Source organism: Amphiprion ocellaris, chromosome 16, assembly GCF_022539595.1.
Source record: "Amphiprion ocellaris isolate individual 3 ecotype Okinawa chromosome 16, ASM2253959v1, whole genome shotgun sequence".
In the NCBI taxonomy this organism is placed as follows: Eukaryota; Metazoa; Chordata; class Actinopteri; family Pomacentridae; genus Amphiprion; species Amphiprion ocellaris.
The window spans coordinates 7,464,031-7,491,530 of NC_072781.1; the positions used below are offsets into that span (position 1 = coordinate 7,464,031).

The 27,500-nt window shown below is 40.1% G+C and overlaps 1 protein-coding gene across 2 annotated transcripts; it reads left to right on the forward strand.

The window, feature by feature from the left end:
* The first annotated feature begins 575 nt into the window (after positions 1 to 575).
* Positions 576 to 27,500, forward strand: LOC111566886 (receptor-type tyrosine-protein phosphatase epsilon-like). 2 transcript variants are annotated; one of them, XM_023267689.3, is made up of 21 exons: positions 576 to 885; positions 9,382 to 9,624; positions 16,600 to 16,671; positions 17,499 to 17,595; positions 18,015 to 18,088; positions 18,537 to 18,673; positions 18,821 to 18,911; positions 19,030 to 19,106; positions 19,196 to 19,232; positions 19,328 to 19,425; positions 19,992 to 20,111; positions 21,229 to 21,392; positions 22,034 to 22,169; positions 22,357 to 22,506; positions 22,976 to 23,069; positions 23,439 to 23,515; positions 23,654 to 23,788; positions 24,023 to 24,148; positions 24,315 to 24,466; positions 25,404 to 25,539; positions 25,651 to 27,500. In XM_023267689.3, exons 3-21 carry the CDS (start codon positions 16,605 to 16,607, stop codon positions 25,723 to 25,725), a joined length of 2,043 nt encoding a protein of 680 aa, XP_023123457.1. In that variant the 5' UTR covers positions 576 to 885; positions 9,382 to 9,624; positions 16,600 to 16,604; the 3' UTR covers positions 25,726 to 27,500. The 2 variants fall into 2 exon arrangements, with proteins under 2 accessions (XP_023123457.1, XP_035802890.1); XM_035946997.2 differs by lacking the exons at positions 576 to 885; positions 9,382 to 9,624; positions 16,600 to 16,671; positions 17,499 to 17,595 and adding an exon at positions 17,784 to 17,883.

Sequence of the window (27,500 nt, forward strand, 5' to 3'; positions counted from 1 at the left end):
TTATACAGTGTTTGCCCTTATTTACAACTTTCTGTAAGCCCCTGAAGGCAGCATGGCAGGTTTATCATCATTACCAGCAGGTGGCTCTACTTACATTTATGCTTCAGAAGTAATAAACCATGTTTTTTTTATGTACAGTTATTGTTGTGCGTATGTTTTTGTGATAAACTGACATGAAGCACTTGACTTTTGAAATATATTAAAATAAAAAGAAATAATTTATCATCATAATAGTAATAAATAACACTAAAATACAATATATAAGTGTGTTTGTCAAAAAAAATGCCACTGAACTTCCAAGTGTGTAGCACCATGACATGTAAAAGCAGCATAATTTTACAAAAAGGTCAGTGTGAATGTTTCAATCCCTGAGGAACACCATGGGAATGTTGCAGGTTGAAGCCTTTCATAATGTATTGAACAAACATTGTGCTTAAATGTCAACCGTAAAAAAAACTCTACCATAGGGTGAGAAAAATAACAGCAGACTGAGATGATTTTTAATTTTTTTTTTATGCACAGGCATGCCCTTTATCGTCCAGTGATGCAGGAATGTGAAAGATGCTGAGTGTCCACCTGATACGGCTCTGCGCCCGGGGGAGGGTCTCCAGTCTCCACTCCGGCTGCCATAACGCGGCTCAGCGCAGGCAGGGAAGCAGGCAGGCGGGGAGGGGGAAGCTCATCCTCAGAGAGATCTGCTGGAAACATGATCATCAGGGGCACCTAGTCGCATTCTTCGGCTCCGGTCAGACGATTCGACAACTTCCTTGTGGTATCCACCGAAGGACATAAAAGAGGACAGAGACGTGCGTCCGCGCAGGAACGACAGAAGCCGACATCATCCGCCGCTGCGCCGTGTAAGGCGAGGTCATCGCGGTACAAACGGTAAGATGCCCCAAAAAACAACCAAGAAAAAAAAAAAAAACCTCTCTGGACTCAAGCCGGGATGCGTTTCCATCTGCCTATTTATGCGTAAATATACCCGGCCTCATTTTTAAAACCCTCTCAGTGCAGCTTTGGTGTCGCCTACCAGGCTCCATGCGTCTTTTCTTATAATTAGACCACTATGCATTCCGCTATAATCAGAATATTTGCTACACCTGCTCTCCAGAGAGGGAAAACGCACCGGATTGAGGACATTACACGCTGTCATTCCTACACATAGGCAGCTTTGAGTACAGTAAATATGGGTTAGTGGAGCAAATCCATGCGTCCTGCGACCACCAGGATGCTCAATGTAATTACTCTTCATCTAACCAATGACTGCTTTTACGTTCATTGTATAGAGATCTAAGCATTTTTATTACGTATTGAAAAAAACAATCGGGTTTATGGATACTGGATATGCAGCATCCTCACTGGTGTAGAGGGGGGAAAAGCGCATGCGGGTGAGTAGACGTAGTAAAGCCTACTACACGGCAGAGACAGGCCTGCAGGCTGCACGTTCAGCAGTCAGCCTGGATGCTGTAGCTCACACAGGATGGCTTGTTTTCTGATATCACATCAGAGAATGATAACATGTCAGTTCATGTTATTCCAGAGCACTCACATACCCACATAACTTTTAAAATACACATCCTGTCCACGTGGACTAAAGGCAAAGGCTGACCCAGTAAACTAAAAAAAAGTGAGCACAAAATAAGTACATGTATAAAGCTAGTGAAAACTGTGATCTTAATACTGACTATACTGATATAATTGTTGCTGCATGGGAACCTGATTGAAGTGCCATGTGTTCAAACATGAATTATAAATGTCCCCTCATTCACCATAACCTCATTCACAACAACTTAACCTTCAGTTCCATCCCTGATTAAATGGCCTAGTAAAAGCTCCTGTTAATTTAGGAATTACCTCAGATTCCTCATCTGCCGTCTGAATATTGGGCTACGCAGCCCACATCTTTCTCGCCTCCTGAGAATACGTGAGCTATAGTTAGACACACGTTAATACAAAGATTAATTTCCCCATGAGGACTTTTCACTATCCTAAGGTGAGAACGTTGATGCTGGTAGTGGTGAATACGTGCACACAGGTCCTTTTTGAAGCGGTTTGTTTAGCTGTGGTTTCATGAATGGATGATGGACAGTTAATATAGTTGAACTTGACACATAAATGCAGACCAGTGAAATGACAGCAGCCTGGATAGACAGACGTGAGTCGTAGTTGAGCCATTTCTCTGATATTGCTTGTTTAAAGTGACATCTAAGCATAAGTCAAAAGGTTGTTATAGATTCTCTGTCAGCTGATGGAGGTGAAACTAATGCAGCGCTTTGATGGGTGGCCTGAATGGAAATGGAGAAAGAGCTATGGGGGATATGAGGATGTGGAGATAACTAGATATTTTCTGGTTTGAGGTTGCTCGGTAGCTTGGTGGTTAGCACTTTCACCTTACAACTAGAAGATCCCAGTCATTCCAGAATCTTTCTGCATGGAGTTTGCATGTTCTCCTTGTGCATGTGTGGGTTTTCTCCAGGTACTCCAGCTTCCTCCCACAGTCCAAAAGCATGCTGAAGTTAACTGATAACTCTGAATTGTCAGTAGGTGTGAATTTGAGTGTGATTGTTTGTCTGTATATGTTGCCCTGCGATAGACTGGTGACCTGTCCAGGGTGTTCTGATATGACTTCTTTAAAAGTTAAGACATGTTAGATGAAAATTAATTTAAATCAAGTAATGTCATCTAAACTAAAGAAGTCACTGAATGCATTTTCCATGCTAAGATTTTGTATTCAAACATTCCTGTTTCTCTCAATTTTGCATACACTTAGTTTTGTTTCTTTACATCTTTCTTTCAGAAATTAGTTTCATTGAGTTTAAGCATCATACAGGTATATTACAAACAGAGAGGATTTGCACATTGTGGAAAAGCACGTCTTTTACTCAAATGATTTTCATTATGTCAATCTAATTTAGCCTTAAATGCCCCCTTTTCATTAGTATTTCTCTAATCTGCACTGTCTGGCTTAGCTGTCTGTCACCGTTTGCACTGAAATAAGGATGATGAGGATTACGTTTTATTTTACGGGCCGCTTTTGTGTATTTAAGAGTTTTTTGGTGGAACAAATGGATGACAGAGGCCTGTTGACCTCATGAAACCCTGCAGTTGTGTTTTTTAAAGGACTGCTCTCTCTGCAGTGTAGATTGTGATGAAGTGTGCTAGATGACAATGATTGTGATTCTCATATATGCAAGTAGACACAAGCAACATATACGCATCAGCTCTGTTAACTACTCATTTTATTTAGAACACTCCAGCAACACAGACTCATTTCAAACAACATTTCTTGCTTGCATTAAACTTCCCACTCACCGCTGGTTGTTGTTTATCATATTTCATTAACATGCAGAGTCTATTTCAAGCTTCGGTGGCTGCCACACTAGGTCAGTGTTTCATAAGTAGACCAGAGGATTGTGTCGCAGCTTGCACTGAAAAGAGGAAGTACTTGTCTTGTCACTCTGTTCATTTTAATGGGCACTACTGCACTTAAACACAAAGGACTGTTTCAGGCAACACTCCTGCTGAAGGAATCAGGAGATCAGTGTGTTCCTCACAGTGCATATTCAAATATGTGAGAGTTTGACTGAGCTTCAGCGGCTCTGTTTGCTTGTTCCAGAGTTCTCACGCTTTACACCACTTATCGTGGGCTGCAGTAAAAGGAGCTAACTCGTTACCCTTGGCTGAGCCGCAGTAGAACGAGCGGTGAAGCTGTAATTGCAATGATTATCATCTCTTGTCCCCGGTTCACCTATACTGTGCCCCAGAAGTGCCATTTTCAGAGTCCTCAAACTGGAGGCTGGAGATTACTCTGCTCATCCTCTGATACGGGTGTGTAAAAATAATATTTCTCAGCTATTTCCCTTGGCGGTAGCTGCTCATTTCAAAGCAATGGGGTTTGAGGCTCAGTCCCCACTGCCACGCTCAGCGGACCAGTCAGTCAAGGCTCAGGATTCAGTGCGATTAGAAAGTTATACAACATCTCAAACCCGGTAATCCTTAAACGAACACTAAGGTAGACGTGTTATTTAATACACTTTCTAAAATGCACAGTTGTACTATTTTTTTCAGCCTTTATCTCAGCCTGCAAAAAGCTGCATTTTGTCTTGTTCTTTGTTTGTCAGTAAGCAACCTCACAGAATCCCATTTGCAAACATACACACACTCATCATTGTCTAAACTGTGTGAAATCAAATTTTCCAACCTGACAAAATACAATCCCATCTTGCATGTTGCATTGAGCATCATGAATGAAAGCTACTACGTGCATCTATGCTCTCCGGAGACCCCGGTTTACCCCATTATGTATGAAACTATGGATTCATCATTTCAGGAAGCGACACGAGCCTCTGAAATGAAAGGCATCAATATTGGATTTATGTGTTAGGAAGGCAGCATTTGAATAGCATGAATTGAACTCAGTGAATATGCGGCGCGTATGAATAGCGCACATCGGATTTGTGCATGGATTACAAATATTTTGACCCTGAAAATCACAGTTAAAATAGTTAGAAAAGAAGACAGACTGAGTATCAAGTATTTACTTCGTAGCTGTTCTTAGCCACAGTGCTCTGCGTCGCCTGTTTTGGTATGAATTAATGATTGAACCACAGAGTGCTGGGCGATGACTGCACTCACATAAAACTTTAATGACCTGCATGTTTCCCCTGTTAGTCAATGGGCAGAGCGGCACAGAAAGGAAGTGCTTGTGCCTGTAATAATCGTGTGCCGTGAGCGTGTCTCCCTTTTCTGTGGACCGAATGTGCAGGCCTGAAAATACTCTGTGTGAAAAGATGAAGATGGTTTCATAAAAGTCTCCCAGAGGACTTTAAGCCAAGTGAAATCCACTATGAATAACTAAGCATATTTTATACATTTTTTATACCTATTATCATTTAGCTCAGGCTTTTAACCATCCGTGGTAATATATTAACATTGCAAAAAGCCAAGCCTAGTTCTTCGAAGCGTGTTATTACTTCAGTATAACACATTACCTATTTTATCCATTATTAATATCTTTTTACCACCGCATAGTAACTAAACTTTCCTTAAACCCTCCGTGGAACAACTTTGCCATTTGAAATAGGAGCCGCAGTAAGATAGCCGAGAGCTACGAGGTAAAATGTGCTCAGATCCAAGGAATGCTGCTAATGTTGCAACTTCTGCCTCTTGAAACTCTGATTCATCTATGATTGACAGACTCGGTAACAAGATTTAGGTTTGTGTGCCGGTTCAGAGGGCAACTGTGACAGTTCTTTTCTTAGTATGTTTTTAACTTGACCTTCTTGTATCATTGCTACATTCACCGCTTCAAAAAATATATATATATAGTAAAACACACTAGAGAGTAAATCTAGCGAAGTCTCTTGTGCATAATAAGAATCAGAGAAATTAGAGCCACAAGCATCGATGTTAAAGACACCAATTTTAAATGTCATTGTCAGCTTCGTTGTCACAGTGAGCGCTGCACAGCCTGTGAGAACAGTTTTATAATGACTTCTGTGGCTCAAGGGGAGTTTTCTAAAGTCTGATAAATACACCCAAATGACAAAGACTCGAATAGTCTTTTCGAAAGACGGGAGCATTAATTAGGCAGGAAGTCTTGAATGGCATTACAGGAAGTGTATGAACCAGTTAAAGGATAATTCTGAATTTGCTACATCTATTTTTATAAATTAGGTGCAAGACTAGAATGGGACAAAATTAAATGAATAAAATATCAACCCTGGCATTTGACCCAGACTGGCCCACCACTATCGATCACACACCGCCCATCTTCTCCTGAATATGAATACTATCCTGGCTACTCCCTAAAGATGCAACAGTAATAAGTAAGATGGGATCAGGGGAGATAAAGAGAGAGGAAACATAAATAATGTCAAAAAGTGGAATTGCAAAATAGTATACTCTACTGTGATAAATGTTAAAAGGTATTCTCGGTGTGTGAGAAGGAGAGAGATAAAATAGACCTGATAAATGATTGATTATATATGATTTATGTTTTCCAGACGAAGTAGCGTTGAACTCACAAAGTCAAAAGGATGCCTGTGAGCTCAGATGACTTCTAAGAAACAGGGAGCTACAAACAGAGAGATGAAACAAAGAGAGATGCTACACTGCAGTAACTATTTTCACAGTCATTTTAATAATTTGATTTTCAACACTTTAAGTTACAAGAGTGGCTTTCTCAATGAGTCCGTTTCCCAGTGACCCAATCAGTAACAATGTTGAAGTCCAGTGCCTCGAGGATATCTTTCTCATTGATCATCAACATAAATGCCAGCTTGTATCCCGACAGGCTTCTCTTAACCCCTATAATGTCCTCCCAGTTGACATACAGCTTTTGTCCTCTGGGGTCAAAATGATTGACTGGATTGACTGTTATTTAAAGCATACAGTATAAACTGTCAATAAATCTGTGTTACACCTTTAGTCTGACTTCAGTCCAACCCATTTCCACAAATTTTTCCCTTCATTTTTTTTAAATTTAAGGCCAAATAGACCTTGTTTACATAAAAGTATACGACGGCAAAAGATTTTATTTGGGGTCAGAATGACCTGAAGACAACATGAAGGTTAAATCTGCTTTTGATGAATCTGTGCATTGAGAATGTTCTGTTAAGTGTTAACAGGAGCTTGTGTGCAAGCCTAAGGAGATGGTAAACATGTTGAACCACTTTTATAGCTTTTATAAAAGTAGCAAGCTGTCAAATTGAAGCAAAGCATGCAGAAGTTGTTTAACTGTAATGTAACCAGTGTAACTTTGGGAACACTAATGAGTTTGTCTATGCAGATTCTCAGTCATCCAGGTCATGGTAATCTTCTTTAGAACTCTACCCTACCCCCAAACCCCTAACCCCACCACTTAACCAAACCATTTCATCTTACCTCTATCCCTGACCTTTAACCCTAACCCCATCCCTGTATGTTTATTTTGGACCCACCAGATTTTGTCATATTTCCAGAAGGTCTGTGATAAATCTATGGAAGAACCAGAATGCATGATTGTTTTTTGGGGGTATTCTGGTGACATGTGTTTCAATCATTCCATCAGAGTAAATTCAGAGTTTGTAGAGTAGATGGTAGATGGGTGAGAGGGGAAATGTCTTATGATGTCCATATGATTTCTACTGATGCTTCTAGGACTAGCTGGTTTGTTCAGCAGTAGCGCTTTTTTAATGCTCAGTTTTATCAAAGGGATCACCATCAAGTCTTCTGACATAACGTTGACCCATGCAGCCAGCCCCATTGTTTGCAGTCTCCATTGTTCTGGACTGAAAATGAAGAGTGTAAAACTTCAGCACAAATTGTTCTCTCTCTCTCCATTCTGGCCCTCATTTCTCTCCTCCTCCTCCTCCTCCTCCTCACTTTGCCCGCCACCACCACCATCATCATTGGTCACGGGTGTTGTTCCAAACATGTCAGGGATTTTTGCACATTTGACAGCATCTGCCTGAAGGGCCTGTCTTTTTTTGGCTGCCACTTCACCATGCCTGCCTTCTGTTTTGTCTCATCGATTTTGGACATTTTTTTTCAGATGTGCAGGGTCAATTAGGGGGAAAAAACACATAAAAAGAGAAAAAACAATGGGCTGGTCTCTCTTTATGGGCAGGTCAGATGAGAAAAAGAGAGTTGCATCAGGCCAAATGTCACATCAGCCCACTGGTAAAGTGCTTGGGTAGGTGTGATGTGGATGAAAATCTATTCCCTGATTCAAATGACAAACAAGATGTGGAGCAATGAACAGACTGCCTGGAATGTTTTTTCTGAAATCACAACTGCAGGTTTGAGCAGCTCCTTAGTAGGCAAAGCTTGTAAAATGGAGATATGAGGTTTTGTTAAGAGCACATTGTTCTATTTGACAGACTAAAATCACCCCCGCACAATTGGATTGTATAAATTATACATCCTTTTAAATCCTTTAATTATGCGAATCCTTGCAGTGTAGTGATAATTCATTTTTTTAAAATTTTGTGCCTGTGATCATTTTAGTTGTCACAGTCGTAATAATTTGATTTAAACTGAGATTTTGAAAAGCCCAGCTGTGTTATGCTAATTGTCATACAGACTCACTACCAGATGTCAACGAAAGCTCAGAAATATAGTTCAGTAAAATGTCAGTATAGGCCAATAAATGGGACCTAAAAGGAGGATATACACTAATTTATTGTGATGTGTGACCTCGAGACTATAGAGAGATATTTTCCCAGAAATGTTATTAGTCTTTGCCACCTTGAGTGTTAATGAAATCTTCTCTGACCCTGTTTCAGTGTCAGTTATCCTCAAAATCCTCAAAATCTAGCTTTGGTTTTTGGAGAAAACTACAACCTGTTTCTTGAAAGTTTCTTAGCTTTATAGAGGTGTAATACTAAACTTTTATAACTGATTTTTAAAGCTTCATTTATGACAGATCCATAAACCGGTTTACAGCTCTCAGGTTAATATGGGTGCCATTATGACAAACGCGTTTCTATTCAAATGCCAGCAGCTTTGAAAAGTCCAGCTCCTGTGGTGTTTTGGGGGAAAGAGGTATTTTCCATACCTTGTTCATTCAATTCCTTCGCTACAGCTCATGGGCTCTTGCTGCTGGGTGAAGTGACTAATTCACCTCTTCTCCTCTGTTTTTCTGCTCAGCTGCATTACAGCGGCTAAGTGTTAACAATACGCCTTTGTGTCTCACACCTGTGGGCAGTGGGACTCTGGGAGTGTGTGGGCAAAAAGGCCACGCTGTCTTTGTCAGATTTACAGCAAGACGATGGAATAACTCCACAGTAACGTCTTTGTGCGAGCAGTGAAGAATTAATTCCAACATAGTTTCTGCGATGGGGTTTTTGTTGTTGTTGTTGTTGTGTCGGCACATTCAGAGACAGTCGGGGCCGTGTGTGATGGCAACTTTAATTGGACAACTCTGTGAACACCGCTCTATTTGCCGTTCTTATATCGGAAGGTAATACTAATAGTCAGAGACAAATTGGTTGTTAATGGTTTTGCTTCGCAACAGTGGATTGTGTAAATTGCATCAAAGGTAGTGGCAGAGAAGGGCACTAAACAGTAAACAAACACTGGGCATGTGCAGTACAAATGGCTGCACATCCACACACACACACACACACACACACACACACACACACACACACACACTCACCCAGTTGATTAAATGCAGTGCATAGTCATTCTGTCTGACACGTTGCACAGATGCAAACCCCTGCTCGTTCTCTTTTGTTGTGTATTCATGCATGACAAGGTATTTTTTCTTGAGTCTACCTCAAGCAATAGCTCACGGACCATCTGCCTCTGGTATTGCTTAACAATATATAGAATAGTTTTTTGGTTTGGGTGAGCTTTTATACATTTGTAACTGTTTCCTTTTTGCTTTATTTTCAGGTTCCTATGATCCCCTGTGCCTTTCTCACAATCTGAAGCTCTGACACGCTTCTAATCGACCTCCAACATCACCAGCCCTCTCTTCATCCAGTACCAGTATCGACGTGTCAGAGGATGTGAGTAAGAGAAGGACCGAGGCTAGAAAACCTCTATAAATCCAACCAAGAAGGGAACTGGGAACACACGGTTGTTATGGACTGACGGGTCATCTGATAGCAGATCACAGTGGCTTTGCTTGGAAGTGTAAGTCTTTTATTAAACCATCTGACCACAGACCAGGTCAATTTGCTCTCGGGGAATCAATTGAAATTCAATCCGTTAATGGAAAATAATCCAATAATCCAGTGTCTCCTCTCGAGGTGAGAGTAATTGGATTTAAAATTATTGCCCCTAATTGATTCTTTTGGCCATAACTATGCAGCAAACAGTGACTTTAGCCACACAAATATGATTATATAGTTGAGATAAAGATGGAATAGCATTCCCAGTGTCGGGTTAAATGTCTTTTTGATACAAGGTGTTGCACTAAAGTCTCTGACAGGTGTATTTTGAAACACAGCCTTGTTGCAAAGCCGCCCTCATATGCGAAATACAAGAAGATGCATTCGAAGATATAGCAGTGGCTTATCAGACAGTGAAGCATCATCCTTTTTACTAGCTCTGTGTACCGAGGATGTCTTCCATTATGGTTATCTCTGAACCCCGGATCTAGACATTTATCTCCTCCAGCTTCACTCCTCTCCCCTCTCTTCTCATCTCATCTACTCTCTCATCTTTCCTTTCCTCTCTGCTGCCACACTTTACTGACATGTGTTTGTGCTCTCGTTCCATCCTTTTCCTCGCCACTTGACAGTGGATGTCGTTGCTGTTTCTGGTATTCTTCTTTTTTTTTTGTCTTTTTTTGTGCTGCCTTTGTTCATCTGTTCCCTGGAAACAAGAAAAAAAATCTTTTATCTTTTTGTGTACAAGACATGCCATCTATTCTGCACCAAGCACAAAATGGGAATCTATCTTTGAGGCCATATTGATCTGTGAGGAAACTGAGACATGATTGGATGTAGCTATCTATTTGATATATTTTGTTATTGTTTGAGAACATTCTTTACCTGTCTTACAAAGCAAATAACTATCCTGAGGTATAAATGCACTTTGTAGCTATGTATTCGTACTCTTCTTTCACATTGCTCGTCCTATTCCGGATCACAAACCACTGCTCAATAAGCATGGAGGATATCCACGAGTGTCCTCTGCATAGCGTCATTGATGGAACATGCTGTATAATTTAGAAATGAATGCATTTTTCAAATCAATGCTGATTTGAGCTGCAGTAAGCTTTTAGCAGGGTCAGGTCAGAGAGTCTGTTATTTGTTTACAGGCTGCATTATAATATCCAGTCTGTACTTGTGATTAAAAAGCAATGGAAGACTGTGATATGGTGATGCATTAGTGCATAATTCATTGTGGTGTTCACAGGATGGCAGTGTTGAAATGGCTGTCGGTTCTTGGTAAATACCTCTGCAAAAATTGGGAAGATTGCCATGAAATTGTGGTCAGATGTTCATTGTCCCCAGACGATAAATCTACTTAGTTTTTCTCTAGTGCCACCATGAGAAATTTATCTTTTGAGTGAAATGCCTCAACAGTTACTGGATGGATTGCCATGACATTTGTTACAGATGTTCATATTTCCCACACAATGAACCGTATACACTTTTTCCTTTTTCTGTAAAAACTTTACATTTAGCACCATCATCAAGTAAAAATTTTATTCTTCCTACTACTTGGTTATATGACCAAATTAATGATGTTCCCGTCATTTTATGTTTACTGCTGGGTCAATATTTAATTGCAGGACTTTTTGTATCATAGTTGACATTTTTGCTGTTTTCAGGCTTGAAATCATCATGGTTGCCTACAACCAAGCACCACATGGCATTTTTACAGAAAGATTCTTCTAAATATTTTATGTACATTTGAGTAAAATTGAAATTAAATTAAAGTTATTTGTAAAGATATTGTAGTAAACCTGTTGACATGCGATAAATCCACACTTGACTCACACACTACTTTATATTAAATAACTCAGAAAGCCTTGGAGTCTGGCCAGTCTTTTCTTCAGGAGGAAATGACATCATGTGGAGCAGGTCAGGTGATCTGGAATTAACACACTTCCTTGAGAGGTGTTTTTGTAATGGGGAACTTAGCTGAAAGTGATTTCACAGATACAATTTCTTATTTTCCATATAAAATTTGATATTTTGCAAAAAAAGAAATATCCGTCATGATTATCTCAACTTAATTAAAAAAAAACACAATCAAAGCAATTTTTGAATGAGCTCATTTTATTATTGTTTAGCTAATTAGAAGGTGGTTATTAAAATTGGACGGTTATTTAGTTGGCATTTTAGTGATACCCAGTCATTTTTATTAATAAGTGATTCTTTCCATAATAAACAATTATGGAATTTGTAAAGACATGATCATAATGAACATAAAAAAACATTTATTTTTTTACTTTTGATAAAAATGTATGCAAGATATATCCTATGGTCTTCAAAAGTCCCTCAATTATATATTGACTCTGCTACTTAGCCTCACTAGCAGATTAACACTAAACTGAAATGGTGAACATAGTATACATGAAACCTGCTAAACATGCTGAACATTACCACATTAACATTGTCCTTATAACCATGTTCATGTTAGTATTTTTGCACAGTCCACCTCTGTAAGTCCAGCTACACAGAGGCTTTAGGCTCTTAGCCTTGTTTTATTGCACTGTGAATGGCTAAGAAGGTAGTAAACTCAAGTGCACAGAATATCAATTTACCCACATTACTACCAAACCGTATTTAGTAATATTATACTCAGTTAAATAACGTAGAAGTCAAATGTTAACTTTCATTAGATAATGTTTTCTATAGGCTCTCCTCTATCTCCTAACTGTATGATATACCTATTTTATAAAAGTAGAAAGGTGTCCACAGTGTACCCGGCCTTCTGCCTAGTGCATGCTGGGAGAGTTTCAGTGTTCCAGTAGTCATACAACAGATACATTTAGACCTTTAAGTAGGGATAGATTTAGGGCTGAGTTAAATTTTAAAAGGAAATGACACACCAACAGAGCACACACATGCTTGTGCCATGTAATTAATACCATTGTAAATCACGCACGATTGGCAGTGATTTTCTTTAATTTGTAGATTTTAAGACCACCTATAAAACTCAGAATGAGTAGCAGCTGGTTCCTATTGGCACCTTATTGCAGCGCCTCTATCAAGGTGCAAACATTTCATTAGTGCTTTTTCCATGCTTTCTCGGTACACCTTTGAGAAAAAGGTGTATAAAAAGGACTGCTGACCAAGCCTGGCATCAACATTCACTGGTTGTGAGGATGAAGTCGATGTTCCTCAAATATGGGCCTTGATTGATTGTGTTGTTTTCGACCAGTGCACAATATTTTTAAAGAACAAGAAGCACTAACAGTACAGCACAGTACAGTACAATAGGAGGAAAAAATGAAGACCATGCATGAGATGTCCCATTTTAATGTGCACTTTGGCATCCCTGACAGCCAAAAAAAGCGTGATTTCTACTGAATCTCTGTGAATCTTTTGAGACAATCAGTGTCTGGTTCTCAGTTTGCTTTTTCCAGATTCACAGCTTAATCTATTAAGAAAGCTGAGAGCAGAACATGATGAATGTGTTTCTCATAGAATACAGTTAATAAGCGATGTAATCTCCCAACATGACTCACACCAAAATTTGCCAACTCTGATAGTAGACTTAATGTTCCATAGCCTGTGAGATTATGAGACAACTTGGCTTCAAGCTGCTTTAATATTCATTCATTTTCGCATATAAAATTAAGGAGATGTAATGATTCTGAGCACCAACCTCCATCCTGAGTATCATAATGTGAAAACAGGACTTTAAATAGATCTGTTGAAGAGTCTAAATCAGTATGATCTCTTATTAATGACACATATTGCTGGTTTGAACAGGGAAGTAAATATAACACACATCACTTACAAGTTTTCTTTCACTAACTGTGGACCTGTTTCTCTCTAAAGATATACAAGCTCTGCAGTGTGCATCACATTATTCAAGACATTTTGCTTTTTATTGTGTGCATTTGAGTAATGAGAAGCTTTTTGTACACATTCGCACGTCAGCATTTACTGCTCTCAGAAAAATGTGCATGTAATTCATTATTGATGCGAGGTGTTTAACTGAGGTCAGGAGGTCAGCATTGAGCCACGAGGCTTTATTTAAAATATTCAGGTTTCTTCACCACAGTTTGCTGAAGAACTTAGCGCTTGGAGGAATGTTTTGTGTTCTTTCCAAACGTTCAGCTTGTTGAAGAGGTTTTTGTCTGGTCATATCTGCAGCTGCGTTTATGTTTCTGGTTGGAATTTGACAGTTTGATTCAACGTAATGATAAAGACGGGCGGCGCAAAACCACGTTTCTGTGGTCGGTGGTTCTGTGTTTCATGTCAGTTTCTTTTAAGTTGTTTTGTTCAGCCTTTCGCATGAGGCTCAATATGAAGGAGAACAGAGGCATTGCAGATCTTTAAGGATGAAGCGGCTCTTGGGATTCGGGAGATTTACGGTATATATCATTGAGTTAACTACAGCGGGATCTGTTTTTGTAGCTGCCACGCATTTCATACACTGTCATGCGGTGACCTTCATCTCGTCTCTGTTTCCAAAGCAAAGCGAATCAGTGTTGAATTATGCATCTCGGTGCCCAAAATATTAACCCTCAAGGTTCAAGCACAGAATTATGCATTCTAAATCTTCGCATTACATCGTGCACAAAAGGGATGATTTGCTGCTGCACTCCCACCACAAGTGATGCGGGATAATTTAATTCATTGGTTACATTTATGACAAGCAGGTGCTGGAGGTTGCAGTAATCACACTGTTATAAGTATCTCATTAAAGAGAGAATAAAGCTGGGATCTGGGATGAATGATGCAAGACTTACGATGAATGACACGAGCAGTTATTTAAAATGGGTCACTCCAGCAAATCCTCTGTCATATTAGGGTCAGATGATGTCATATGTTAATTAAGATATATAAATAGCATATGTTATAGTGCATGAGCCATAATGGATAATCAGTCAGAATGAGTCAAGACAGGTTTCTTGAGGATAAATGTAGATGTGATGTAGTTTCACAGTACAGTGCAGTTTCTCTGTTGCAACAAACAAATTTTTTTGAATTTTACCCCTTCCTCTTTTTAGGGAGACAGAAAAACCTTCAGTTGAGATACGAGTTATGTTCCTTTTTCATTTAACGGAGTCACTTAAGGTGACAGGACACTTGACATATGTTTGCATTCAGAGTGTCTTTTTCCCCATTTCCTGGCTATATGCTGTGTATACCGTAGCTGCCAGAAAATGACAGATATGCAGCGGCCCGTGCAGTGACCCGTACGCACAGCATGCTTGCAGCATAAAGCTGTAGGATGGGGCTGTGTGAGTGAATGTGACTTGCCCAGTGGGGGAGAGAGGGGAACAGGTGCTGGCACTGTCAGCTTGCAGCTTGTTAACACTGGGGAGAGAATTGGCTCCTCCAACAGAGTGCGGCACATATGCAACATAGCCTTTGGCTGTGGGACGTATGTGCAGGCATGCATGCATGACGCAGTGTGTGTGTATGTGTGTGTGTGCAGTATATCTGCGCACAGTCATGATTCTGGGACAGTGACGGATGTTGTGGATATTTGATTTGTTCTCCCATAAATAGACTGGACTGTGTTTCAGGGTGTTTGCTCCTATCTTTGTGGGCACCCTGGGTATTGTACAATGCATTACTGCAGAGAGACGCTGTATAATGTGCAAAACCCAGAGCCCCTAATTTGTTGTCCGATAATACTTTGTAAGATTTGACATAAATTTTGTTTTGAGAACATTGTTAGAGTGTTATTATGTAGCTCAGTTTTCTACAAAAGCTTTGGGAAATGTAGTTATATGAAACCCCCCTAGGGTTATGCGCAAGAAATTCTCTCAAACATCACAAATTAGGCCCCTAGATGACCCATTTCTAGAAGAACTAAATTGACACAATGAATTATCCCATCCAGACTTGTGGCCTCCATAACGAGAAGGGGACTTAGAACACAGGATAAATTAGGACACTCAATTCTGGCTCCTCTCATTTATTCCATCAAAGCCATTTAGGCAGATTTGCCCCGTTTGCCCAATTTATTCTGTGATTTCTTACCCTCTCATTGGGAGGACGGCGAGAAAAAGAAAGAGGAAATGGATGCGAGTTTGGAGAAATTGGCTGCTACACTTTGGAGATAAAAAGACACAAGGATAATGTGTCAGAATCAATTTAATTCTGGCGTAGTTGTGAAGAACTTGACATATCCTTTTCTTTTGTAAAGACACTCGTGGCGCTCTGCCCCAAATACATCACTAATAGCTTCCAGCAATAAAGGAACAGGGAAGAGTGAGAATGTACTTTAGAATAAAATGATGGTTGAGTGTAAAGGGAGCGAAAAAGAGGAAGAGTGATGGAGGGAGAAAAAGGAAGAAGCTGACCTTTTTCTTTAGGTCAGCAGTATGTACTGTACAAATGCTAATTGTCACGCAACATTCTGAGTCTGTTTGTCATTACTGCTAATGCCCTGAAATAAAAGCCACAAACTGGACTTCCTTTTAAATGTTTAAAAATACCTGCTACCCTCAGGAAGAGTGTGCGAGTCTTATTGTCACTACGCAGGATGCTTTGCCAGGCTGCACAGCGCCGCACATCAAAGACAACACAGCAAAATGAGACGGCTTCTAACAAATACTACTTGAGCTCAACTCCACTGCCAAATCCACAGGGTCCGCAGGGTATATGGTTACTGTCACCTGTGGGTTAAAGCCTCCTCTCTGGTTTGATGTCTGAATATTAGGTTATTTGATGCTGCTCTTTCAAGTCAGTCTGACAGAAACAGACTGCAAGCAGATTTCCCATAAGGACTTTAACTGCTCAGCAGAGAGACACGCAGACATCACTCTCAAGCCTCATCAAAGCGCAGCTCCCCTTTCTGCCCTCCCAGCGCCTCCCCGCAGCTGCAGATGTGTTTCATACTTAGATGATTTCAAAATGGTTTGGCGCCTTCTAGTGGAATTTGTGTGGAATTGCAACGTTTAATCTGTTTTTGTGTTAAGGTGACTGTTTTGTCTTTTTTTGTTTGTTTGCTTTTAATCCACAGTGACAATGGTGTTGTTTCTGATTGGGATCTCTATTGCTGTGAATAATTCATCTCATGAGAACCAAACTGCAGGTAACTGTTAAAACTTGATATATAAACTTCACAGATTAGACATATTATACATAATATACATGGCAAGGATCAGATGTTAAAGCAAAATTATGTAACTTTTGAAAGATGAAATAAGTAAATTTAATACATACAAAGGAAAAGTTGAATTATTTGACATTAAATCATAACTTTGCTTACTTTAAACCACTCAGGACGTATTGTAAAACAGTCCTTTTTTAGTCTGATAATGTTTGTGAACTTAAGGCAGATTTTGTTGCGCTATGCACTATTCTTACATGCTATCATTCTATAACCCTGAATAATTAAAATGTTACAAGAGTCTGGCATTCTGAGCAATGATTTGCTTTCTTGCTGCAAGTTAATTGCACAGACCATCTCATATTTGTCCGTTGAATGCAAAGACAGCACCAGAATGCAGTTAGCAGAGCTTGCACAATTTTGCACATTTACATCTCAGATTATGACTTGCCTGGCGATAGTGACCTTTAGGAAAAATGAGTCTTGCACATAAGTACCCTTCAAACACCAACTATCATTTTTACACTTAAAATAATCTTAATCAGGTCTGAATTAAAGAAGCAAGAAAAACTGCTGATGAATGATCTTTAAAGGTTCCATTTTAATTGTAAAAGTGGATTTTTAACCTTTCGCTGGAGCCACGCTAAGCAGAGCTACATGTCTCCTGGTTGGAGCAATTATCATCAAGAAAGCAAATAAGCAGATATCCACATTCATTTTGTTGATCTAATTTAATTCGTAATGTATAATATACAAATGGCTTCTTCTTGGATAGAGCTAATGTGTTTTTTTAATGTCTTTTTAACCAGAAAACCCAACTCATCAGGGTGCTCATGTGTTGCCCTCGACGTTGGTCATCTCCCTGCTTCTTATCATCGTCGTCCTGCTGACTATCTACTGTCTGAGGTGAATAACTGCATATATGCCTTTTCTCTCCACCACTTACTCTCTCACCCTTTAAGCATGTACGCGAGCATGAGAGGAAATGTGTCAGGTCAGGGCATCGGGGCGGGGGTGGATTTTAAACAGGTGGTGTGCAGTGGCTTATGGGTAAACAGCTGCACTTCAAGTAAGACAGCAAACAAAGACGGCCAGGTCAGGTCAGGCCACAGACACTCATTCACTGACCATCCGCCTCCAACCTCCTCCTCCTGAAGACGGCATGAGGAGGAACAGCTTCGCCTCGCTCACATGGTTGATATTGGTTTTGGTATTTGTTGTTTACTTACCTTATGTGCTTAAGAGCTCTGTTCTAGGGATCAGGGTGTGCTCATTCTTTTTCTTTTTTAATAGCTGCTTTTGCTGTCTCTCTGCCGTCACCGTAGGTTCAAAAACCACAGGAAAGCTCTGGTTACCTCAGTGGATAAAAAGATTCCGAATGGCTTCCTGGAGGAACAAGGTACTGTTGTGCTCTACTCAATATAACCACCAGTGCATGAAAATATAATGCACCCTTTCACTTTTTATTTCTTCTTCTTTTTTTTATATTTGATTTGTGAATTTAAAGCCTTTACAGACGAGGAAACTTTCATGATCATGAAGTCCAAGGTAGCTGGGAAGGTTTTTTGGAAGGCCATTGGCTTTCCTAGCACGTAGGGAGCCGTATAAATTTTCTCTTCAAGTACAAATAAATAAATAAATAAATGAAAAGGCCAAATTCTGAGTTAAGACAGTTTCGTGCTGCAGCAGTATGTTTATGACTCCAGAAATCATTTCTGTCATGTACCCACAGAAGGAGGAAATCTTAATAGCCATCAGGCTTGTTTTTGCAGGTGCTGTGAGAGCTTGTAATGTTCTCTGTTGGGAGACGTTAGCAGTCTGACCGCCGTATATTCTTTTAAACACAGGAGAGCAGACAGTGGTCCTGCTCCCCAGATCCCCCTCGCCATCCAAGAGGTACTTCCCCATTCCTCTGGACTCGCTGGAGGAGGAGTACCGGATCCGCTCGGCGGACGACGGCAAGCTTTTCAGAGAGGAGTTCAATGTAAGCGCGAGTTTATTTGGTGTGGATGATCTTTGTCCTGCAAGCAAACAAAAAAAGTACAGAAAACAGTAATAAAATGTTATGTTAGTAGGCTTCGTACCCGTGGCTTTATTTTGACCTCATGAGGATTGGATTCTCTCTTTATAGTCGCTGCCGTGTTACTACCACCATGGGTCCTTTGAGGAGGCGAGCAGAGAGCACAACAGAGAGAAAAACAGATACCCAAACATTTTACCATGTGAGTCAGGATCTGGGTTCTGCAGCAGACGATATTAATACAACCTTCTGACTTACAGTTTTATTGATAGGTAAATCATGAGGAAAGGTTATTTGCTTTTTGCTTATTTGTTCCACAGACGATCATTCAAGGGTCGTGTTAAGTCATCTTGATGGACATCTGTGCTCAGACTACATAAATGCATCTTACATAGATGTGAGTATTACTTGCAGTTCAGCTTGTAATGTGGATTAAATTGGCAAACGCTCATGAATACAGTCTTTTTTTTTTTGTTTGTCATACAGGGTTTTAAAGAGAAGAACAAATTCATTGCAGCTCAAGGTAAAAACCACCAATTACATAATTTTGCACAAGCATGTAGTTGAGTTTATGACCATTTGCAGCATATTTTAATATTTTTCTTGAATCTGTTTCAGGTCCAAAGCTCGAGACAGTGGCCGACTTCTGGCGGATGATTTGGGAACAGAAAACAGCAACTATAGTAATGCTGACGAATCTGAAAGAAAGGAAGGAGGTATTCTACAGTGCTACAGAATCAACCTATAGAATCTATATGGGTTCAATGTACAATTAGAGGAAACTCTTTAGTATTCTCATGACCCAAAGTCATAGGCATAATTTATTTGACCCCTTTCCCGACTGAGAATCCATACAAAGTGTCACCCAGCAGATTACTTAGCATTGCATTAAATTTAGCCTCAAAGGGATGATCAATTGAGTGCTCAACAGCAGGTTTGATGGGGCAGAATGGAGGCAATGGGGATCAATGACGAAATAATTGTTGATAAGATCCTAAGAGGCTTCATGATAATTAGTCTGAGAATCTAGTTAATGAGTTGAAACGTCACCGTGAAGATCTTATTGACTGACAGAGTCGCACAAAGTCGCTGTGATTGCCTTTGAATTGGATTGGCAAATACGCACATCATATACACATTTCTGGACATATAATATAATAGATGCAGCTGTACAGCCACAGTTGCAACGATGATGAACTGAGTGTGTGTGTGTGTGTGTGTTTTCGAAGCATACATTTTCCCTCCAGTACAAGAAGAACAGTCTTTTTCTTGCTCTCTCCAGGAAAAGTGTTATCAGTACTGGCCAGAAAAAGGCTGCTGGATGTACGGGAATGTCAGAGTGGCAATGGAGGACTTCACTGTACTGGTGGACTACACCATTAGAAAGTTCTGTGTTCAATATGTAAGTAAAACATGTGAGTCTACACTGGAAGGCATCAAGAATATGAATGACGGATGCATTGTGTGGTCATTGTGAGCCAGGAGTCGCTGTGTGTAATCTTTAAACACATAACTGTGTCACATTTGGCACAACACCGAGCTCCACTCGACTCACTGCACAGGGCAAAAGTAAACATGTAATTATGCTGTGCTGCAGCAACAAGAAGACATTTATCCAAAATATAGCCTAACATTAAGATAAATGTTTGCTCTTATTTAGAAATTTACACACAGTGTAAAATAATAGTGCGCTTTTTCACACTTGTTCCTAATATAGTTCCTACCTCCTACACAAATATAAAAATCTGTTCTCATTATAGCTCGATTCTTATTAAAAATTAACCGGGGAACAAAGACGCATTGGGACGGTGCGAAAAGTAATGTCACCCACGGGGAAATGGGGAACGTTTTAGTGAACTGTAAAAGGATACAAAACATAATGAAAACCAGTATGGAAATAGCTTAAAGAATATTAAAGGCAATAGATAATAGACACCGTGTTAATAATCAATGAGTAGGTATATTTAACATACAGTAAGCGTTGTGTTAATGTGCACCACTTGTTTTCATCATTTCATCTTTAGAAATTTATACACAGTTGAGCTCTAGCTGTATTTTTTTTTCTTGCTTTTTCGCTGCCAAGTTGGATGCCAACCCAGTGTACTGCGAAGCCTTCAGATTGCGAAAAATTCACTTTGTTCCCTCTCCATCTGAAGCCAGACAAGCACAGATATCCTCTCCGAGTCTCAAAACTGTGACTGTGCTGTAGCTCTTCAGTACAAGCTGACAGACTGGGTGCTTTTACATTTTAGCTCTCTGAACACAGAGCAACCAAGTGTTGAAGAGAATGAAATTATGCTCTCTTGAGTATTGATGAGATACGAAGAGTGAGGCGAAGGCAAACCGGCGTTTGATAATTACGTTCTCTTCCAAAAAGTGAAATCACAAAAATATAATTAAAAATAAATCAACTCATTTGCGGCGACAGTTAAGTAGTTGACTGTGACAACAAGTGAGCTGACTGATTTGTGTCTTCGTGGCGCATTATTCATGCACAGGTGTGTGTCTGTGCTTCGCAGCAAGGCAGCGACGGTCTCAGAGCTCCTCGGCTCGTCACACAGCTCCACTTCACCAGCTGGCCAGACTTCGGGGTGCCGTTCTCGCCCATCGGCATGCTGAAATTCCTCAAGAAGGTCAAGGCTGTCAATCCATCCTATGCTGGACCTATTGTTGTTCACTGCAGGTAAAAAGCTTGGACCCAAGGAAGCCATTCAAGTGCGGTCACATAAATAGCATCAGTCGATAGACGTTAGAAGTGAAGTTTATTGTGGATAAAATGGGCAGGAACTAAAGTGAGGCACATTGCAGATGGATAACAGTAACACTAAGTGTATTTTTAAAGTCGCTGGTTGTTCTGTAATTGATTACTCGGTAAGCACATATGTTTGCCTGACCAAAGAAATCTGCAGCCGACTGTTGCAACTGCTGTAACAGGTGCTCAGGGAGAGGGACTGTTGTTTTTGAATGGGGCCCATTGAAGAGGCCTCGACACCCTACTGTGGAATCCCAGCTCTTTGCTCCCAGAGGTGCAGTTTGCTGAAATGACCCTTGTAAATCTATTAGGGGTGTGTTTGGACCTCAGAGGTGAAGTGCTTGTGCATATGCTTGTGGCTATTCACAACTGAAATCCATAATACTGAGAAAATATAGCATTGTATCATGCCCACTAATCTGTATTCTCTGAGAAATACAGTGATTTGCCTCAATTGCTGCGTCCGCTCTCACACATATTTATTCTTATTCAACACATTTTGTTTTGTAACCACACTTGGCTGTTTGTTCCAGAGAAGACCTTGTGCCTTCTTCTTGTTTGTGCTTCCACAGTGCCGGGGTTGGGAGGACTGGGACGTTCATTGTCATTGACAGCATGATCGACATGATGCACATGGAACAGAGGCTGGATGTCTTTGGCTTTGTGAGCAGAATACGAGAACAGCGCTGTCAACTTATCCAGACAGATGTAAGTATTGACCCTCTCCGACCTGCTGTACCTAGGACTGACAGCTCAACTCACTGCTGTAGCCGTGGCATAAACAAGCGAGGACATGGAAAGCAACCGCGTCTGTGAAGCGAAAATAGAAGGAAATAGTTTTGGCAAACTAAAGCAACTACTTCTACGTCTTCCTCTTCCTTGTCTTCCTCCTCAGATGCAGTACTCCTTCATCTACCAGGCTCTGTTGGAGTACTATCTATATGGAGACACAGAGCTCGATGTGTGCTCTCTGGAGGGCCATCTGCAGAGGCTTCACAACACCAGGGCTCCCCACGACAGGCTGGGCCTGGAGGAGGAGTTCAGGGTACGAAGAAAGAAGCTCCCTCTTAAACATTTCAGTCAGTAATGAATCGTCCCCATCACCCCGCACCCTGCATGGGTATTTTTTCATGGAAAACTTGCCCAGGGTGCTGCTCTTGGCAGTAGTAACATAAATAACAATGCTTTGGATCAACTAAAACTTTATAAGGCACCACCATCTGCCACATAGAATTTACGGTAGCTCTGTGAAAATTTCTCATTTTTGCTGCAAAGAGTCCTCCACAGTTCCCTACACACTGAATGGAATTATTCCCTAACGCCTCTTCTCCTTCTGATCTTCTTCACCACCGATGAGAAATATTTTTGTCCAGCTTCTGTGCTTTTACTTGTTGCAGTTGTTCGAATGTTGTCTGTTTTGGCACCGCCGGCTTTCAAAAATCAGCATTGTACTTTCCCAGTTCCTGATGAAAAAACTAACTTTTTGATCATCCGCTCGTGTTTCCTCCCGTCAGAAGCTGACCAACGTTCGCATAATGAAGGAGAACATGAGGACTGGGAACCTTCCTGCCAACATGAAGAAGAACCGTGTGCTTCAGATCATTCCGTGTAAGGACTACTCGGATACGCCGAACAGTTTCATAATACATCACATCCAAGTAACATCAAAGTATCACGCTGCTGGTGATTTTATAGATGCCGTACACAGATTTCTGGCTAATCAGCTCGTGTCTGTGTGATCAATGATATTTAAGTAGGGCTTGTATCTTTACTTTCAGTTGCGAGTAGAGTAGGAAAAGAAAGCCTTGGTGCAACTTTTTATACTGAAAACCGATATAGACTGTTTGGCCCTAATAACACAACTAAAGTTTTACTTGGCTGTCTTTTTTTTCTTCTTCTTTCCATCAGCCCTTGAAAACTTTTATTTTATTAGGAATCACTTGTGGAAAGTTTCATTTTCCTTTTTTCTTTTTGCAGATGATTTCAACCGAGTAATACTCTCAGTGAAAAGAGGACAGGAGTTCACCGACTACATCAATGCCTCCTTTATTGATGTAAGCACTCCCTCTCGACCTCCTGTATAGATTTCCCATAGAAGTATATATAAAGCTCATTGTTTCCTTTACAAACAATGCAAAATATTATGTTTGCTGCACTCTCAAGTGTTGTTTACCGGATGATCTGCCCTCCAGGGCTACAGGCAGAAGGACTATTTTATCGCAACCCAGGGCCCCCTGTCTCACACAGTGGAGGACTTCTGGAGGATGGTGTGGGAGTGGAGGTGTCATTCAATCGTTATGCTCACCGAACTCAAAGAGAGGGAGCAGGTACAGTATGGTGCTCTTGCAAAAGTACAGGCTGGAAAGTGGAGCTCCACATTCAAACACTCTTTTATTCTGTTATTTCATTTTCTTATTTTCTTCCTAGCAGTCTGTGTATTTATGTAGTCGTTTTTTGGTTTTTTTTTATGGTGCACATTGAAGCCATAATAACATAAAAGAGGATAGAAATCAGTCAAATGTAACCTAATCGTATTTCCACCTGACCTTTTCCCCAACCAGGAAAAGTGTTTCCAGTATTGGCCATCAGAGGGCAGTGTAACATTTGGAGATTATACGGTGGAGCTGACTGGAGATACTCAGTGTGAAACGTTCACTCTCAAAGACATGGTTCTCACCTACAGACCAGTATGTATTGTTTAATTATAACACTTAAAATCGACATTTTTTATTCGACGCATTTTCTGCCCTGTTTCCTTCATCTACATGAAGCATATAAAGGTTCATGAAATTTCATTGTATCCACCATTTTTCAGCGGATGAAAGTAACGATCTAATTTGCCCATCTCACTAGGAAAAGCAGTCACAACATGTTCGGCACTTCCACTTCCACGGATGGCCTGAGATTGGAATACCAGCCGAGGGGAGAGGAATGATTGACATTATTGCCGCTGTGCAGAGGCAGCAGCAGCAGTCTGGAAACCGTCCCATAATTGTACACTGCAGGTGAGGAACTTCACTCTGACAATCCTGCAGCATGATGCGCATCATCAAATGGAAATTACATGCACCGTTTTACTTCACACGTCCGTCCACTCGTGCAACCCTTTCGCTGCTTTGTTCCCTGATCACCTGAATCTCTCGGATTGATATTGCAAGGAATTTCAATTTTAAGGATACATTTTTGCGCCTACAAATGTCTGTTACAATAAATTGTACACTTTTCCTCAGTAGACCTGGTGTTCTGTGCCTAAACCACTTATGTGATCCCTTATAAAGACTTAGCTGTGAAAGCTTTGATCAGAACCTAGCTTCAGGTGAAGTGATTCTAAAGCAGCATGCCCCTGTGGGATTGATCCAATCCAGTGATTCACAGTCAATTAAAACCTCTCAAAGTGAAATCTCCTCTGACTCCCACTATGATTAATCTGATAAGATGAGCTAACGACAGGAAATGGTGTCATCACTCTCTTCTATTCCTTCATCACCACTTGTCTAAGAGGGGCTTTTTAAAGCTTTTTCTCCATCTCTGGGGAATGGGGCTAACCCGTTGCAATCCCCAACGTCTCTCTACACTTCTCTTCCGAATCGCTCTCGCTCCCTGTCTCTCTCTGCCTTTCTCTCTCCTTCCCACCATCATTGTAAACATTGACTCAGTCAAACACTGAGCTTCCAAACTGATTAGTGTTAGCGTTTGGATTAGCCCCTCTTTAAGTGGGGATAATTATTAGCACCATTACACAAAGGTCACCTTTTTCTCTCGCTAACTTTTTGAGTTAAATAGGGAAAGGATCTGGCAACATTACAAGAGTTTCATTGCAGAAATGGAAAAACCCCTGGTAGAATTTAAAATTTTCTTCGTCTTTCTAAATTGTCTTTCACCTTCCAGTAAGTGCATGATACGATGTGGTGTCTGACAGTTTTGTCCTTAATGTCCCTTCAGTGCTGGTGCTGGTCGGACCGGTACCTTCATCGCCCTCAGTAACATTCTGGAGAGAGTGAAAGCTGAAGGCCTCCTGGATGTTTTTCAGACAGTCAAGAGTTTACGTATGCAGAGACCACACATGGTTCAGACTGTGGTAGGTGAAAAAACAAGATGATATCAAACCTGCTGTGCAAAACGTGTCAGAATTTTCACATTTGTGCCCATATCTGCACAGTGACATCTTTCCTTTTCGCTTTTTTTCCAGGAGCAATACGACTTCTGCTACAGAGTGGTCCAGGATTTTGTTGACATTTTCTCAGACTACGCCAATTTTAAATAAAACCCGTCAGATAATGTTCTGTGTACTCCTGTCGAATTAACGTATGCAATTTTTTTCTGAATGTTGTTTTCTAAAGCGAGCTCTTTTTACATTTTGCACTTGATTACAGACCTAAAAACATGTTGTAACATACTGTAAAATACCTGAAGACGTGTCACACAGGAGAGTCTGTCTCTTTCAAGAATGTTTCTTTCAAGTACCCCCATGTAAAATATAGAAATTAAAATGGCTACTTGATCAGTTGGCTGGGTTCTTGAATATGTAAAAAACAATTAGAGTTTTATTTTTTGTTTTTATTTTTTGGACATTTTTAGGTTAAGAGGGAATTTTAACTGTACTCCAACCATATGTATATGCATTTTACACTGTAGTATGGATTGCTACAGATACACCACCAGTGTGTTGTATAGTACACCAGTTCTTTTTCATTTATTTTGTTACCAACCACAATGCCTCTGATTTACATTATTCTTTTTTTATGCTGCCCATGCAACATGTGTAAATGCTGCCAAGAGAACTAATTAGATTTTTATAAGTAGGATGAAGCGATTAATTCTTCTGCTAAAGTAATATCTTGTCTGACACGTGTGAATAATATTTATGATGTACTTTAAGCTCTAACAAAAACATACAGTTTCAGCCACATTTCATTCTGTCTGGGAATAACTTAACAGCTGCTGCCTGTTGCAATTTTATTCAACTCCGCCAACTTTCTTTTTTGCCTGTGGCAATATTACTTAGTGGATTGGTGCCTGACTCTGCAAAATGCAATTAGCCCACATTGGATCAGGCAGGAAAAAATGTATTATTACATGAATTCAAATGTATCATCACAGTCAGGCGCCTCATTCTGCTTTATAGAAAAAGGAGAACAATTTTCTACACTTTACCAAGCCAACTTCACACTTGCATGTTTGCATTAAGCAGTGCCATACTGATTAGAAAGACTTCTAATCATGAACAACTTGTCACCGAGTGACACAATTTTAATAAATATAAAACAGATGTTTACTCTATGTTTAATTTAGATATAATGAATACATTTTTCAAAGTGTGTTGTTTCTGAATGGTGGTTTCATGTAAGAGTCCAACAATTGTTTGTACAAACGCTTCTCAGAATATTATACAGATTCAAATGTACCATAGTTAGTTGTTGCAAAAAGCTCTGTAAAAAGAACAAAAAATGTAGAAATTTGTGTTTAAATTAAATGGCTATAAATTGATGCAGCAGGACATTTTTTCATTCACAGAAACAGAGATGGAAAATGTCTGGAACATTGAAAAGCATTCATCTCATAAAAACATGCTCAGCAAAAATATGAAACGTGCATTTTGACATATTTTGACTACTTCAGTGAGGTCGGTTTCGTATTTAAATTCCAACATTGCTGCAAAAACAAAAGCATATATTTTTGCAAGACTTCTGCATATTTCTTTACGGAACAGTAGACTTGGGAGACTCAAGTTTGGGTGAAGAACTTTCTACTGTCTTTGTACTTCCATGATTATAAATTTGTAAGACTGGTTTATACGTGACGCACTGATCGTTTTGTTCATTTCGTGTACATAAATACTTATGGTCATTGATACTGCATTGCTGAATTTAACCAATTGTCATGCTGAATGAGTAAAAAATGAGGGTAATGACAGTGAGACCTTGCAGCTGATGTAACAAAGGCATCTTGTTTCAACGATGTTTCTACTTTTTTTCAGTCTGTACGGATTTGAACATCTATTTGTTTGCTAAAAGCAGAATCCAATAAATTATAATGGTG

What these genes read in the sequence shown, in the direction of transcription:
- LOC111566886 (XM_023267689.3), top strand. Translation starts at nt 16,605, where the DNA reads ATGGTGTTGTTTCTGATTGGGATCTCTATTGCTGTGAATAATTCATCT. An exon ending in TCATGAGAACCAAACTGCAG is followed by an intron (nt 16,672 to 17,498) that starts GTAACTGTTAAA and finishes CTTTTTAACCAG; the next exon opens with AAAACCCAACTCATCAGGGT. An exon ending in TGGTTCTCACCTACAGACCA is followed by an intron (nt 24,149 to 24,314) that starts GTATGTATTGTT and finishes CCATCTCACTAG; the next exon opens with GAAAAGCAGTCACAACATGT.